General features: G+C 46.2%; 1 protein-coding gene across 1 annotated transcript in view; it reads left to right on the plus strand.

Moving 5' to 3' along the window:
• The window catches only part of LOC139783811 (uncharacterized), an 85,890-nt gene that overhangs the window by 62,007 nt on the left and 9,549 nt on the right, over positions 1 to 14,334 (plus strand). The window contains exons 3-6 of the mRNA XM_071722968.1: positions 5,901 to 6,251; positions 10,114 to 10,294; positions 10,947 to 11,255; positions 13,704 to 13,958. Coding sequence (XP_071579069.1) covers positions 5,901 to 6,251; positions 10,114 to 10,294; positions 10,947 to 11,255; positions 13,704 to 13,958 — 1,096 coding nt within the window. The remainder of the gene's footprint in view (positions 1 to 5,900; positions 6,252 to 10,113; positions 10,295 to 10,946; positions 11,256 to 13,703; positions 13,959 to 14,334) is intronic.

Consider the following 14,334-nt stretch of genomic DNA (forward strand, 5'->3'; position numbering starts at 1 on the left):
TCTACGAAAGTAACCATGTAATTTTGCCGTAGAATTCTTTTTTTTTATTACGCAATCGAAGACAACAAGTAGAGTCGATTTCGCAAGTGCTCGCGATAGTGTCTTTATTACTCCATTCGCGCGCGATACGAGGCGTTTAACGGCGCGCGTATACTTTTGTTTCGCGTCGCGAACCGCCTAATTCTCATTGTCAGTGCAGACGCGTCGCGAGGTGAAGCGCGGCTAATTCCTGTGTTCTCGGTAGGCCGAGCGTGAAGCGAAGGGGTCGCAACCTCGATTGCGCGCATCCCCCTTTCGTTCGCACATCAGGTCAGGCTGGCCGACTGCATCACGAGCAGTAGTCGGTAGTCGTCGATTGATGCGTCGAGCGACGATATCCGCGCGTCACCAAGGATGAGGCGACGAGGCCGACGCTCGGGCAGGGAAGAAGGGACGGAGGGATAGCAAAGGGGTAGGCTGGAGATGGGTCGTCGCTCGCTCGCACCGGGAGGTGATGGAAAACGCCGGCGTTGTCACCGGCGACGGTGGTGGCGGTGGCGGTGGTGATAGCGGTGATGGTGGCGCGGGTGGCGTTTAGCACACATCGCATGTGTACGGGAAATACGAGGCGGCGAAGGTGAGGAAGAGGGGGCAGAGGTCACCGGCCGCGGAGACTCGTGCGACTCGCTCCCGTGGAGCCGTTCTCTCCTTCTCTCTCTCTCCCGTCGTTCCTCTTTCTTCTCTCTTCTCTCGCCTCCTCGCCTTTCCTCGCCGTTTCTTCATCGCCGTTCCTTCCCTCTCCCGTTCCGTGTGCCGGTGCACAATTGCGTATACTCCTCTCGCTACGCAATTGCGTGCCGTTCCACGAACGGCGGCCATCGTAATCCGCCACGGGATAAGCCACGTAGGTATATAACGCGCGCGTAGATATACGCGATACAGGGCCTTGATCGTCTCTCCTTTCATCGCGAGAGAGGCGAGACCCTCTCTCTGTCCGTCGTGAGGTGTCCATCTCAAGGTCACTCGTCAGAATGCCATTCCCGCGCGGACTGCCGTCGTCGCTGCCGCAACGCAGTATTCGCGAACCTCGGTACGTTGCACTCGGTAAAACCTATCAGTGGTTCTCTAAGCTGTTACAACACGTGTATACTCGCACTTCTTTTCATGTGTTTCTTTCCCTTTCTGATTTTCTCCTGATTGGACCATCAGTATAACTGTATTTAATAGATTGAGTAAAAAAGAAATGCTGCTTGTCAAATTCAATGATGGAGTTTTTTAAAAATCATTAAAAAATATATAATCGTATCGTACTCCATTGCGCTCGAGACATCGCGTTCCAGATCGAATTTTAAATAATCTGAGTAATTTTTCCGCGTGCGCGTTCCGTCATGCCGCGAGTGAGCACCTCGGACGCGTGCGCTATATATGATTAGCGATTACAGCATCGCGAGATATTAGTCACAATGCGATTCCTCGGCCGTGTGTTCGTCGCGACGCGACGCGACACGACACTACGCGGGCACGTACGTTCGTCGTCGCTATCGTCTGTTAGAGCGATATCGACTGTTGTGGCAGTGCGATGGCTCTGTACAGTATGCTAATGACGACGCGGTATAGTCGCGTTAAACGTGCGTTTCCATCTACGCAGCTTGGAGATTTTCTTCTCGAATGTTTAATCTTCGTGCACACTTCTTGCTTCTCGTCATGCCCCAATATAGCCGTGAACAAAGTATTCCAGATCTGTCGAACCATCTTTTATTTACGTATTCTAATATATATTCTGTTAATTATATCTTGTATCGTTCTAAGACTATTCTTATAGTGATATAAATATTCTTAGCGCTGAAAAGTTGATTTCCGTTTAACTTTAAATGGAGTCATCACACGTGCCGGACAGATGGTAAAATACATTTCTCCCGTTCTATTGTAAGTATATGTATGTGGATATTTGATTACAAGTATAACCAGTTCACGAACTAAAAGCGTTTCGCGGGGTAAGATTTTTTAGCGTCGCGTGGCAATGATCGAGGCAAGAGATTCCGTGGATAAGAAGAATAATCATACGCTCTGTCGGAAGTCTGAGACGCGAGGGAGTTAATGGATATTAATCGAACCGCATAAATGCGTAGAGAAGTGTTGCGCAACGCTGCGAAATTATCCAATTATTCGTTTAATTTGATATTACATTTAACTTGTCATAAATATGTATATATCGTTTAAGTTCACCTATTCATCTGTGACACGGGTGAGTCAACGAGGGAACAAGTTAAATCAGTTCAGTGACTGTAACAACTAATCGATTTTAATAACAATAACATAATTGAAGATATGATATTTGGATTAAAGTAAGATTTGATATTAACGAGACGATTTGATATTAAAGAAGACAGCAAAAAACTCACCGAATAATGTAGAGCTAGTTTGCAAAGTCTCGGTCCATATGAATTTAATAGAGCCAAAAACAGATCGCTTTTTTTTATTGATGATGACTTTTTGAAGATGTTGCTGAAGCAAAATTCATGTTAAACAATTAAAAAATGAATAGAGAGGCTAAACGTAAAAATATTTTACGCGAAAGTAAATTTAAAGAAAAAAAGGACAGAAGTTATATGATCCAACCTAATAAAAAAGGTATAAATGTTTAGAATAATTGGATATATTAATATCTTGTATATATACTATGCAGAAATGGTACGTCCGAGTACAATAAATTGAACGAATCTAAGTACTCTAGTTTATGAGCGCCTTCGATTTATCGGTCTCTGCGAATTACTCGTTAATGGCGGTCACATCATTAACCGGGCTTAATTGCAAGAGCTCGCAGTATCGGCATTCCGTGAGCCTCGGTGTAATTATCGATTTTTCAAAAACGGTTCGTCACATCTAGCCCCGTTTCGTGCGGGCGCGCGTATCGGCACTCTCGGTATTCTCGATTTTGCTTCTTTGTGCTTTCACTATAGCGTGAACCCCGACACCGGAAGGATCTCGAACCGGAATACACGCTCGAATACAAATCGAGAAGGAAGTCGTTCTTTATCGCAAGACTTCCTGCCCGTCGAAGCTCCGGAGCTCTCTTCGAAGCGGGGGCTCCAATTGCGCGACAGGTTTCGATCGATAAAACACGCACGGACGACGGGTCCACCGTTTTATTAGAGCAAAGTCTTTAGCTCTCCCAAGTGTCGGGAAAGCGTCGCGCGCCCCGCGTGTCAGCGTCCCATTAGTATGCTCGGCGAGCCGCGCTCCCGCGTACCCTTCCTTCCTTCGCGACACCCCCGGAGACGCGGAAGCACCTGCTAAACTGTCTCTCTCTCTCTCCGAGCCCTTACGAGGCGTCGCAGTAACAAGACACGTGCTATGCAGATGTCGCGTCCAGGAGCCACCCCCTCGGCGGGACGCCGTCCGTGATTTAGGCTAATTACGCGCGACCGACGCGAGTAGATCTCTCCTACCGGCCGGCTATATCTTCATACGCTTCACCGGGTTACACGATCTCTTTCATGTATCGTAGACGTATTCGCCCAGATAAATCGTATTTCAGGTTCGCGATGACCGAGCATGTATGTATTTTGCGTTTCGTTTCCTGCGTTGAATGCGAGTGCACATTAAAACATCAGATCAGACTAGTAAGCGCGAACAAATACGAACAAGTATGAACAAACGCGAATGAACAACTTGTTTCAGTGAGACAGTGAGGCACGTTGAGCCAAGTCGTTTGTTTGCTCTTATTTGCTTGACCCTCGCTCGCTTCGAATTTTCTATGCTTCGCCTTTCCACTTGATCATATGTACATACATTCGAGAACTGTCGCCCTGCTCCGTCGAGCCCTTTGGTCAGTTCAGCTTTCGTTAAGAGAAATTAATTCCACAACATAGAGCGAGGACTCTTCAGTCGCCAGTGTTAAATATTTTGGTTGTTAAATCTCAAATCAGAACTTCGATAAAGGGATTGACGGGAACTCTGGAACACCTCGTATATACATTGTATGTACACGTAATATGGCTGCTTATCACGCGAAATACACGTGTATACGGATACGCATCGAGCGGATGCGGATAGACGTGATAATTCTCTCATACATGTAAATGCAGCTGTACATGGCGTTTACATTATGCGTGCACGCGGTATATGCGTATATATACATATGTATACAATACGTACGGCGAAATTACGCCGGTTGTACTAAATACCGATCCTTGACTGCGCGTATAATTATCCTGACGTATCGGTGTGCGGCTAGATCTTCGCAATATATACAGCTAAGCGTCTACACGGGTTGCTCGTACATTTATATATGCATACATACAATATAATATAACCATATATATATGTATGTACTTATATGTATATCATATATGTCTGGACGATTTTAGTAGACCGGAAACTATCAACGGAGGAAGCGACTCCATACCTGTGCATTTGCGTAAGCGTCTATCATCGTCCGTGGTCTCCATCTGTACTCAGATACCGCGATTGTTCGCGTACCATCTTATATATGCTTTACATTTAAAAGGAACGGCTCTTTTCTTCTCACAAGATTCGTGGATCGCGCAAACCTGATGGTTGATCGACGCCGAGACGTGCAATTTCAATAAAAACGCACAGCGACGAACTGCGTATACGATACGACACACAATTTAGCGATGCTTAGAGTCTCACGGTTCAAGTTCGTGTGCGTGTACGTGTGTACATGTGTATCGGGATACGAAGTCGCAATTAGATTACGAGGGTTCAATAGTCGCGGCAGGATCGCAGGGTCACCCGCGGGACACGATCCGCGCCCGGTGGCTTATCCTTCGACCGTTTCCCTCTTCGCTCCTCTCACGTGGAGATGAAATATGGAGGAACGGTGACCACTTCGTATCATCGCTATGGCTATACGTTCCGGACGATAGTCACCGTTGTAGTCTGTTGTCAACTGCCTTTCTCCAGAAATTCCTGCCCACCCGTGTGACGAATATATCCGTCGAAAGGTATCTTTTTCGTCACTGCGAGTTCATATGTGGGCGTGGTGTAACAACGGGAACAATCTAAAATGCCTAAATCCAGAGCTTTCAATCGTTACCTTAATCTTGGACTTGAATTTTGCTTTTTGATTTTAAATTCGGAAAATCTCCGAAGACGAAATGTGGAAAGTCATGCGTTTCGCTGCGAGAAAACAGGCACGATAAAAAGAAAATAAGAGAGAAAGAAACGTTGATAGCGAGATGATTGCTGGGCGGGCGAGTATGCAATTTCGTAGCGTTTTATAGCCCTCATAACATTTTCGCCGCATCCCGCGTGCGCGCAATTAGCGAGTTAGCTACTGTGTAATCATGCGTGTCGTTAAAGTGTCTAAAGAAGCAAGAGACCCGACTTTGGCGTTAACCGTGTCCCGTTCGACAGACGAATCCCGGTGTTCAAAACCGATTTAAACGGGCAACTTGTTATTACACCAGCGAGGTAGGTGCCGCATCGTAAAAAGGATCGCGCGTGCGCGAAAAAACTCATCGTGTTAAACACCAGTTACATTTCGCCGTTATGTTTACCTGACACTAGACGCTTGTATATTAGTCGTGATAAAGTACGCCTTGCGAGCTGTGGTGGCGTATTAACATCCATCTGTACCGAGAGAAACATCTCAATTCTCCAAGAGTTTCTCTTCCCGATGATCGACAGTTCGACCGCATTCTTTGGGAAAAATAAGTAACAACTGTAACAAAATAATTGACTCTACTAATAAGAGAGCTCGATATATCACCACACCCCACTATCACTCCTATCCTTAAGCGTGAACGCTCAAGACATCATAATTAAGCGTCGATGCAATTAAATCCGTATTATATTTCCAGGTTAAATTTTTATCGCGCGTATCTCGATTCCCGCGACTCTGCCAGGACCGACGAGTAACAATGTGAAATATCTGGTTTCGTTTTTCGTTGCAGGTGTCGGCGGGCCAGCATATGCAGCTCACGGGCGACCTGAAGCCGGTTGTGTCTGTCGCGGCGCAGCAGGGCATGTACTTCAATCAGCAACAGACGCAGAATCAAGCCGGGCCGTCGGCTAATCAGGCCGACACCTACTGCTCGGTCTCGCAGTCCCAGACCATCAATTTCACTCAGCAGAGTCTGAGGCAGCGGGCGGCGGCCGCGGCCGCCGGCGGAGTGCCGCAGCCGGGCCCTGCCGGCCCGGGGACGCGGGGCCATCCGCAGCAGGTGCCACCGGTCCAGGTCGATCAGCATCAGCACGCGAAGCTTCTCCAGCAGCAGCAGCAGCAATTGATGCGCGCGCAACAGGTAAAGCGACCTGATTTTCTTCGCGCCGACGAAATTTTCCTTGTTTTACACGCGCTTGTTTTACACGGTTGTGTCTCGAGGTTCGCGGAGCTCCCGTTTCCACTTTCCCGACGATGGAAACGGCGGCGCGTTGACGGTGACACGTGTCGACAATGACACGTGTCGCCGTCCGAGCGATTTCGCAATCAACGTAAATGACTTCCGTCCGGATTTTTTCATACCCAACATCGCGCGGAAATAGACGCGAAATTATTTTCATGGTACATAGATTGCGCGTTCGGTTCTCGTTTGTCCTGAATTGCTTTACGTAGTAACGATCGTACGTGTAACGTTTATCTTTATGCGATTATTATCGTCTTCCACAAGGCGCTTTCGCACCTCGGCCGATATCGTCGCGTTCGAGAATTGCGATTCCGAGCCGTTACACCGATAAACGACATCGTCCTCCGGAGCGCGAGAGCTTTCGCCGTGACGATAGCCTATGCAGGTAAGATGATCGCAAGATCGCGGCGCGATGGCACATTATCCGAGACATTAAGCTCGTATCCGGCAAGAGAGGAAGAGGAAGAGAAAGAGAGAAATAGGAAGAGAGCCCGCGACGTCCGCGTATGCAACAGGTACCGCTACTAGGTCTTTTGCAACTTCTGCCCCGTCGCGTTGAAAGAAGCGACACAAATGGGACAAATAGCGTGAGCGCGGGGGACAACGGGGGGCTCTTTCTCCGAGACGGGGAACAATGGGCGAAAAAGTTTTTGCGCCGCGCGCCGCGGAGTTTCCTGCGGGAGCCCCGTGATATCGAGGGAAGCGGGATATCGGCAAATTAGCGTTCTCGGCGATTACCTCACGCAAGATTAAACGTCGTCGATACGTACGCTTTTATTCGCGTTGGCTCATCGCGTTGGCCTTACGATTCTTGATGACGTTAAGCGTCATTTGATACGCTTATTGCGTACGCAAAGAATATCACACAAAAACGCAAATCGTTGTAATTTGTCAGTTTCCTCACGTATACATTCTTTCCGATTTTTTTCTCTTTTACTTAAGGATCTTTTAACGAAGAAAAAATTCGGGATTATCTTTGCTTAACGAGGATTTGATAGAGGACGATGTTTTTTCTTAATGACTCTTTAATTCTTCACCGTAAAAGCCTTCAATCGAACTTTTCGATCAAAGTATAAGATATATCCAAGTATGTTCAAGATTTAGTAGTCATTCTTAACTGTAGGATGATAGAAGGCACCGCGATGTCGTGGGCGGCTTTTCGCTAAGTCGTTTCATTCTTTATTGATATGCGACCCACGCTTTATTTAATCTGAACGACATTCGAGCCACCGATCACATCGTTAAGGAGGGTCCACATTATCGAGCAGAACCGCGAGCCGAACTTCGCCACGAACCGAAATTATCGAGCCGACAAAAATTGGCTCGATAATGTGGACGCATGATCGGTTCGCGGCGAAGTTCGGCTCGCGGTTCTGCTCGATAATGTGGACCCTGCTTTAGAAGTTTGGCGGCAGATAGCGGCTTACTCTTCATTTCATCTAAACAACGGTTTGAATAAACAAACGCTTTCCGGGGCCGGTATTCATAGTCAGATCTTATTGTATATAAGATCGTCTTAAGTTTACTTTCAAGATACTCCGAAGCCAATGAAACGAGTCGTACAGCGTTTGAAGATTAATTTGAGACGATCTTAATTATAAGATCCGACAATGAATATCGCTTTTAAATAACCGAACCACGATAGCGGATATGAAGAACGGCCTGAGTTAATTCTTCTCTAACACAAGTATCGGACAAGTGAAATTGGCTGGCCGGGATGATCCGCGCGATAACTACACCATCTTAGTTTGAGTTCTTCTAATTCTTAAGATCGTCTAATAGTTCCAACTCTACATAACTAAACTTTCAAATTGATTTAGATTGGATTAAGTAATTTCTTGTTGTGCGGCCTGATTTATGTCTTTTCATTGAAAAACTACGATCGATTGTCGCGCGATTAGACGTGCATCGCATCGCCGGGAAGTCGATCTAGCAATTGCGAAATTGCGTACACGAAGCTGCTCGTCGAGATCTCGGAGTGTCGCGTGGTCGCTTATCGGCGGATGACTCAGTCCTCAGTCCGCGACAGCCCTATTGTTATCTCGATAATGCTAAGGTACCAAAGACGACGGTCGCTCGTGCTCCAGTTACTAATTGTATGTTTCGCGCAGTTGGTTAGTCATCCCGTTCTGCCAGGGATGAGCTGCAGGCGATAAAGCGGTGCTGCGGTGCATCATCCAGAACGGCGCGCGCGGCCAGCCCAATAATTTTATCCCGGGCGTGGAGTGCTCGGTCAACGTTAATATGCGCGAATCGATTGCTTTCTTTCGAAACACATTTTTACATACATGTGTAATGCTCATGCAATTGATTATTTATTAGTGGACAGAACAGCTTCAATGAATTGAGGAGGCATAATTCTTGCGGCTAATTCTTGGATCGCTTCATCTTGAATCACAGTTCCTTATCAATATACTCTTGCATATGCTACAATATTTATATATATTGAATTATATTTTATTTATATATTTAATTATATTTATTATGTTTTATTGCAGTAATTATTCTATTGTACTAATAATGTCTTTAATATAAAGCGGAAAGCGTTATAAATGATAGAGTGATATCTTCATCGGAATTCACGGTATGTTCTCTTTCGGTTTTCCGCACTCACCCGCAACATGCATAAGCGCGAGATCTCGATTAACGCTTACTCGTAGCCTCGCGATGATGTTGGAATTGACGAGATGATCGGTCCCGTATCCATTCCGATCCATTAGGATAGTTAACGTGCGCGGAACAACAGGAACATCATCGTACAACGTCATCTATGAGTTCTAGGAATTGCCCGGACTCGTAACAGAAACCCATTCGATCTCTCATGCCATAAATGCGGTACCATAAATGCGAATCGAGATGATAAAATACTTCGGTAACTTTTTGCAAAATTACGAAATCGGCTCGCACGGATAGAATCGATGACAAAAGGAAAAAACAACGGGAAATACTTTCAATACTCTCAGAAACTTTTTTAAGCCCCCCGCGAGTGAAAGAGCAAGTATAACTTTCTTCTCTCTTGTGATTAATGACGCTCGTAATCGGTGACCTATTGCGATCGCGTTGAGCGCATCGCTGCGCGCGCGATTTAGCGGGATCGGCGCGTGGTGACGGGGCGGCGATCTTGTTGTGCAAGAGCATCCGGGATTGCGTTTCCCGCTTCCTGGTGTTACGCGGCCGCGAGAGGAAAGTCCGAGGCGAGGGAGAGACGCACGACAATGCAGACGGTGGCCGATATGCGGGAATCGGCGGCCGCCGATGCAGTCGAAGCGGAGAGCCCGCCTGTCGCTTTCCACGCCGCGCCGTTCGGATACGTTCACCCTTTCGCTCGCCCCCTCTCGCGCCGCTCTCTCCTCCGCTCGCTTCCTCTCTTTCCACTCTCGACCGAGCAACAACCTGCGATTAGGCGAGCAACGCCCTTCTGCTCTCTCGCTCTTTCGAGGCTCCGCGAAAGAGCCGACCTTAAAATCGCGCGCGGCGCGTTGCGATTTTCAGGCGCGCGCTCGCCGATTCTTGAACCGGCGCGCGGCGTCGGAGACGACTTTCCAAGTCTCACCGTTCGAAGCGAGTCACCAAAAATGGGACACGTGAATGTGTGTTTGCCTTTGGAGATGCGATAAGATGATATTTCTAGCACGCGATATTTCTAGAACGTCCTAGAATTTAGTTAAATTAAGATTAGAGCGTCCTGTCTCTGTCAAGTCACTCTACATATCATTCTTATCTTTTCTTTTCTGATTTTCGTGCGTCTCTGCTGTTACAGGTGATGCAGCAGCAACAGCATATGGCGGGTGGAATGGGAAGTGTAAGGCCGCCACCGCCCGAATACAAGGCCGCGGCTCAGGCACAGATGATGCACGCCAGTATCGGTATGGGTCAGCAAGCGAGGTTCGCCAATGCCGGACCCATGCGCAGAGTTACGCAACAACCTATGCCGCCGTCGGGTAAGTTCGATGAGAAATAATCTCACCGGCCCCGTTACACGTTTGTTCGTATCTACCTTACAGTTTAACGTCCAGATCTCGACATATAAGAGCTGGATAATTTCGCGGAAAAAAAAATTAGCAATAATACAGCAATAAGATCCGTTGCTTGGCGATAAACAGATATTTCGTGTTCACCGTTGTTCAACATCTTGGCGCGGGTTACACGTTGTTGAATATTACCGCGGAAAGAATTCAACCGAGCGTAAACGTGATGCTGACGTTCCGCTGGATTCGCTCCAAGCTAGAGGGAGAAAGGCCGAGGAGGCAGGCAAGGGGTGGCGAGGAGACGGAGGGAGTCGAAACTATCCTTATATATCTTGGCCTCTACAAGACTCTCCTATTGATCGGGTCGACGCCGGTTTTCCCGAGATTCTATCCAAACCGAAGGAAATCTGCAGATCCTCGCCGCGCGCGCGCGCGCGCTCTCTCTCCTCTAAAATTTTGCCGTAACGCGCCGTCACAATTCACAATCTCGATTTGGTTGAATTTAATGCATTCGACCCGGCCGCAAAACATTCTTCGTTCTCGCAGTTTTCGAGTTTAAGTAACAACAGCTAAGCAACGCTAAGCAACGTCCCGGCATTATGGTACGTGTGGATGTTTTTCGCAGGTCCGATGATGAGGCCGCAAATGGCGCAACAGCAGCAGCAGCAGGCGTTACATGCAGCCGGTGGTAATATGTACATGGGCGGCGGCGGAATGGCCGCCATCGGCGGGATGCATCAGATGCACCAGCGGCTAGGCTACCCGAGAACCAACAATCAACGGCCGCCCAACGTCAGCGTCGGCCCTCCGGACGGCCTTGGGAACAGCATCGCGGGTCGCGGCGCCCAGCAGGAGTGGCGACACGTTTTGATGCAACAGCAGCAAGGCTTTCAGGCGCAAATGCGCTCACAATTCAACCAGCAAGGTCACCAAGGTGAGAAAGAGAGAAAGAAAAAAAAGAAAGAGATAGAGGAAGTTCGGGTATTTTGAACCACCCTAAGCCTTTTTCAATATAACTTGAAAACTATTAAAGATAAATGAACTTTGTTTACGCAGAGTAATGCCAAATGTTTGTTACAACGTGTTCCTAATTAATTTCGTTTATTTATAGTGAGTTAAATGTTATAGCAAAATTTTCGATGATAGATTTTTGTCGGCTAATTTGAACTGTGTCGAGCAAGGTAAACTACTTCATTAATCTTACAAAAAAAAAATAATTTTTACCGTGTTTCAAAGTATTAATAATAAGATTAAGGTGTTAATAATAAAATAGTTTATAATAATTATTAAATTATACATTTATTTTATTGCAAACTGTAATTTGTGATATAAAAATGTATGAAACATGTTTAAAACTTTTTTATTAATGTAATAATATATACTCAGAATAATATAAACTTTTTACTCATAAACTTTACTCATAAAATAAAACGCATTTAAGAAAGAGAACTATCTCGACTTGTCCGACATCACTATTTTTACCTTTTCGTCGTATAAAATAGAAATGTACACCATATGACACTTGCTAAGTATACTATTGTAATAGTATTTAGTTATTGATGAGTATTCTTTTAATGGTTCTTATTATACATATAGGAGGATAACATAGTGACATTCCTCAACTTTGTTTTAAGCGCGCGCTCGTGTGACTCTAGCCCTCTATTGTGTTTAGCTTGCTCTTCTTTACCGGCTTCTTTATCGATTGGATTTATTATCTCTAGGGTCGTTGCCAGTCGATTTTCGTTATGTTCGCCGCCGCGCCTATCTAACTTTTCCGATTCGGCTGTACTTTTGTGGCCGCAGGGGGAAGTGATCCGCGCAATTCCTTGGGCCTAAGAGCCACCGCACAAGACTCTCGTATGGTCACGTAGCGTAACGTAACGTTAGTCAACGCACAAGAAACGTATCGGTTAGAGCCTCCGCACAAGCTCTCGCATGGTAACGTAACGTAGATCAACGTACAAGAAACGTATAACGCCGTAACGGCCGTAACCAATATACGTTTCTTGTGGGTTGGCTTACGTTACGTTAAGGAGGGTCCACATTATCGAGCAGAACCGCGAGCCGAACTTCGCCGCGAACCGATCATGCGTCCACATTATCGAGCCAAACTTTGTCGGCTCGATAATGTCGGTTCGTGGCGAAGTTCGGCTCGCGGTTCTGCTCGATAATGTGGACCCTCCTTTATGCTACGTGACCATACGAGAGTCTTGTGCGGTGGCTCTAAAGGCCATCGCACACAAAATTGCATAGGCTGCATAAGCATAGCATAAGACCGCTGGACCAATGAGCATCTTATGTAAATCAATATGGCGACTTTATGCTAGATGCTCATTGGTTTAGCGGTCTTATGCTATGCATATGCAGCCTATGCAATTTTGTGTGCGAAGCCACCGCACAAGACTCTCGTATGGTCACGTAGCATAACGTAACGTAAGCCAACGCACAAGACACGTATATTGGTTACGGCCGTTACGGCGTTATACGTTTCTTGTGCGTTGACTAACGTTACGTTACGCTACGTGACCATACGAGAGTCTTGTGCGGTGGCTCTAACGCACCTACGGCATACCGAGTTCACTACATCGCGGACATAAACACACAGTTACACGTACACTCATACATATACACAGTGTCATATAGCCCTAAGGTGGTGCTGAAGGCACTTAATTTCCCTCATCCGAGGGATCTAACCCCCCAAAAAAACTGTACCTTTGTACGTTGCGCCCGTAAAAAGTTTCTGTGTGTTTACTCAATTAAACTCAAATCATATAAGTCAGGTGTGCTTATTATTACCCTCTGCATCATATACTACACTAAAGTTCTATCTTAGTTTTACATGCAACAAAAAGCGATTAAGAATATTAACTGCAAAATAAAAGTTTACTAACCTCACGCTGTATGCGGTATACGCCAAATTTTCCATTTCAATTTGTTATTTAACGACACGTTGTACTATGCTGCCGCTTTGTATGTTAGATTATGGAGCCGACAACCAGTAATTCCACTGCTAGATTGTAACACTCAATATTTTAGATATTGCGGTGGTTCTATTTATAAGAGTATTTCACCTTACCCAAACTTCCTCTATAGAGTCGCCGGATGTATCATCGTATTGATGGTCGCGAATTAGTGATTGCCGATGTCAGAACTCATTTCGCGTTAACTCGGAGTTCGCTCTTGCGAGCGAAGCCCTCGTTTCCGTCGGGGAACGCGAATGCCCGTGTCGCTTCGTTTTGTTTGGATACGAACGCATAAAAGCAAATTAGATTCATAGAGAGTTAAGCGCGTCCCGGCGAATTTTTACTCGCTATTATTCGTCAAAATTATTTGCGCAGAATTGACATGCGGGGATTTTATCGGATCGTACAATTTTTTGCAGGTGCTTTCGGCATGGGTGGCGCGGGCGGCACAATGCAAATGACCGCGGCGCAGATGCAACATCAACAATTAATCCGCTCGCAAAACGGGGGTATAGCCGGCTCGGGGATGGCCAACAGCACGCAGATGCAGCAGCTGTTGACGCAACAGCACCAACAGCAAACGCTGGCCATGCAACAGAACAACAATCAGATGTCGTTGCAGATGCAAATGTCACAGACAACATCCGTAAATTCGGTCAACGTTACCGGAACCGGTAAGTTATCCGTGAGATATCTCAAGGAGACTACACCGGAAACAATGATGTTACGACGTGTTGGAGGGTCAATTTTTTTTATTGGTCATACATACTCTCTAAAAGTCGAAGAGTGGAATATCACTCAAAACAAATAAAATGCAAGTGTAACGAAAAGTGAAAATTGAGCCTGTGCACTTCGAGTGATTCGCCATTCTAAGAAAGAGTAAAATTGCGCTTTATAAGTTGGAGTGAAATCGCATTCCATTTGAGTGAAAGGGCACTCTTTTCGAGTGCAGTAGATCAGTGTCCATAGGAGTGAATTATGTCACTCTATAATTTTGAGTAGAAAATTTCACTCTGTTAGAGTCATTTATCAGTCGATCTTTAGTGAATC

The sequence above is a fragment of the Temnothorax nylanderi genome, unplaced genomic scaffold (assembly GCF_030848795.1).
Source record: "Temnothorax nylanderi isolate EJ_2023f unplaced genomic scaffold, tnyl_v1.0 TNYL_tig0545_pilon, whole genome shotgun sequence".
NCBI lineage: Eukaryota > Metazoa > Arthropoda > Insecta > Hymenoptera > Formicidae > Temnothorax > Temnothorax nylanderi.